The sequence below is a fragment of the Cariama cristata genome, unplaced genomic scaffold, assembly GCF_000690535.1.
Source record: "Cariama cristata isolate BGI_N322 unplaced genomic scaffold, ASM69053v1 scaffold2985, whole genome shotgun sequence".
NCBI lineage: Eukaryota > Metazoa > Chordata > Aves > Cariamiformes > Cariamidae > Cariama > Cariama cristata.
Window position 1 is genome coordinate 92,930 of NW_009615608.1, and position 2,249 is coordinate 95,178.

A 2,249-nucleotide genomic window follows, 5' to 3' on the forward strand; every position below is an offset into this window, starting at 1 on the left:
GTCCTGATCCCCACGTCCATCCAGGGGAGCCCTTAGGATCTGCAGGGGAAGGGAGGGTGCTTGGGGGCCTCGGCACGGAGAGTAGCTTCCACTGAAGGTGCTGCTTCAGACACAAAGCTGAACCTGTTGTGCACCCAACCACCTTCCTAACCACGGCCAGCTCACATCTCACATCTCGAGTCACAGCCAGGTCTTCCCTCTCTCTTGGCTTCCCATTAACATCAGGAGATGTTGCCTCTACTCCCACCACCCCAGTAAGGAAAGAGCCAGGCTGTGACCCACGCAGGCAGGGGAACGACAGCACTGTGGTGAGAGCAAAGCTGTCACAGCACTACATTGGGGACAGACGCACCCATGGGTTTTGAAGCCAGGACCCTCCAGGCTTGTCCACGCATGTGGAAGAGCCCCTCTCCTTGAAGCAGGGGGCTGTGGGATGCTCAGGTCCTTCCCTGCCTTGTCTGGTGAAGGCAGCAGGTCCTGCCCAAGCTCTCACACAGCTCCAGCTGCAAGCCATGCTCTACAAGCCAGCGAGGGGTGTGCTGCGAGGCGCGGTGGGTGGACAGTAAAAGGCACAGGCAGAAGCCAAGGCTAAGAGGACAGAGAAGATGTCTCCAGGGCAGGGTTGCTGCAAATTCACCCTGGCAGAGGAGCCTCATGTTTCTGGTTGCTGGTAGGGGGCAGAGACCTGGTGCTATTCATCACACCGATGGAGAATCCTGGCCATCACCTCCATCACACCGTGTCAGGGGAAAGCACAAGCCTTTCCGAGTCTGAGCACCGCAGGCTCTGCCAGGTTGCCCGCATGGTGCCACATCCTGGGGCTTCTGCAGGACCTGGTCCCAAGGTGGAAGACAGTCCAGAAACAAACTGGGAGAACTGGATCTCCATCTCCCACCCAGTGCTTTGCCCCTTTCCTGTAATCACATCAGGAAGGGAAGTCTGCACTGTTATCCTTCCTCTGCAGGGCACAGACGAAGGCTCCCCAGCACAACGGGAGCAGCTACAGTGACTGCCCTGATCACACTTTAGATCAGCTTCACAGAGGCATTTAAACCAGAAAGGGCTTCACCTGTAGGGTTTTAGCATCCACCACGTGCTGCAGTCAAACCCCAGGTCAGCTCTAACCTGGATGGCCTTGAAGACGATGATGGAATTGAGCACATCCAACAGGGAGGCCCTGCTGAGGGTCCTGCCCCGCACGTTGCACTGAGCATGCTGGTGCCACCAAGCTGTGGATGCGTGGGAGCATCCTCTCTGGGTACCCAGTTTGGGGAAAGGGTCCCCAGTTTGCAGACAGGAGGCTGAGGATTAGAGGGGAGGGGTCCCAGGGGTCCCACTGTCCCAGGTTTCCCCCAAAACCCTTCCCCGATACCACCATCAAGGACAACAGAGGAGTGACCAGCCACCTGCAAGCACCATCCCAGAGCAAAGGATTAAATTTACAGGGACCCACCTCATCCCTCCTTTCCCAGAAAATTTGCCTCAGGGCAGGCACCCCATCCCTTACGGCTGCATCACCAAACACTGACAGGGGGGTCAGAGGAACAGTGTAACACCACCAAGTCAGCCTGTCCCCCCCTCTCCAGCCACCCCAGTTCTCCCAAGCAGAGACAAGTGAAGCAGAGCAGGCAGTTGGGACAGCTGGGACTGGGCAGGCGAAGCCACAGGCTACAAGAATGTCACATCGTCCTGAGACTGGAGCCAGCGCCAGTGGGCATCGTACTCCAGGTGCAGTTTGCTGTTGAGTTTGCAGTTCTCGAAGTCAGCCTCAGCTTTTCGAGCCTTCCCACCCAGGTTCCCCTTCCCCAGTCTCTCCCTGGCCCCCGATGGCAATTTGGTGTCTCTGCCTGGTTCCAGAGAGGAGGGCTGCTGGCCCAAATACCCGTTGGCCACCTGGGGCTCCTGGGGCAGCCTGGGTGGGGAGAGGTCCACGTGGGGCCACTCGTGCTCCGCTTTGCCCTTCTCTTGTTTCGCAAGACCCCTCTCAGGGTCGATCCTGACCCAATCCTGCTCCGCCCTGACCAGGGCTCTGCCCGGTACTGATGCAGCGGCTGTTTCGGCTGCGTTTTGGGAATACTCGTCCATGTCATCAGCCAACGTGTCCAGGTAGCTACCGACGGAGATGCTGTCCAGCCTGTCGTTGGGGTCCTGCAGGCTGTCCCAGCTGCCCCGCCGCGAAGCTGCCTGGCTCTCCACCAGGCTGTACTGGCTAAACGCCCGGCGGGCGCCAACCGGGGGCGGGGCGGCCT

The 2,249-nt window shown here is 59.2% G+C and overlaps 1 protein-coding gene across 1 annotated transcript in view; it reads right to left on the bottom strand.

The window, feature by feature from the left end:
• Positions 1–1,668: 1,668 nt before the first annotated feature.
• Positions 1,669–2,249, bottom strand: part of LOC104161423 (leucine rich adaptor protein 1-like) — a 2,898-nt gene continuing 2,317 nt past the window's right edge. The window contains exon 4 of the mRNA XM_009699865.1: positions 1,669–2,247. Within this exon, the coding sequence (XP_009698167.1) occupies positions 1,669–2,247 (579 nt within the window). The remainder of the gene's footprint in view (positions 2,248–2,249) is intronic.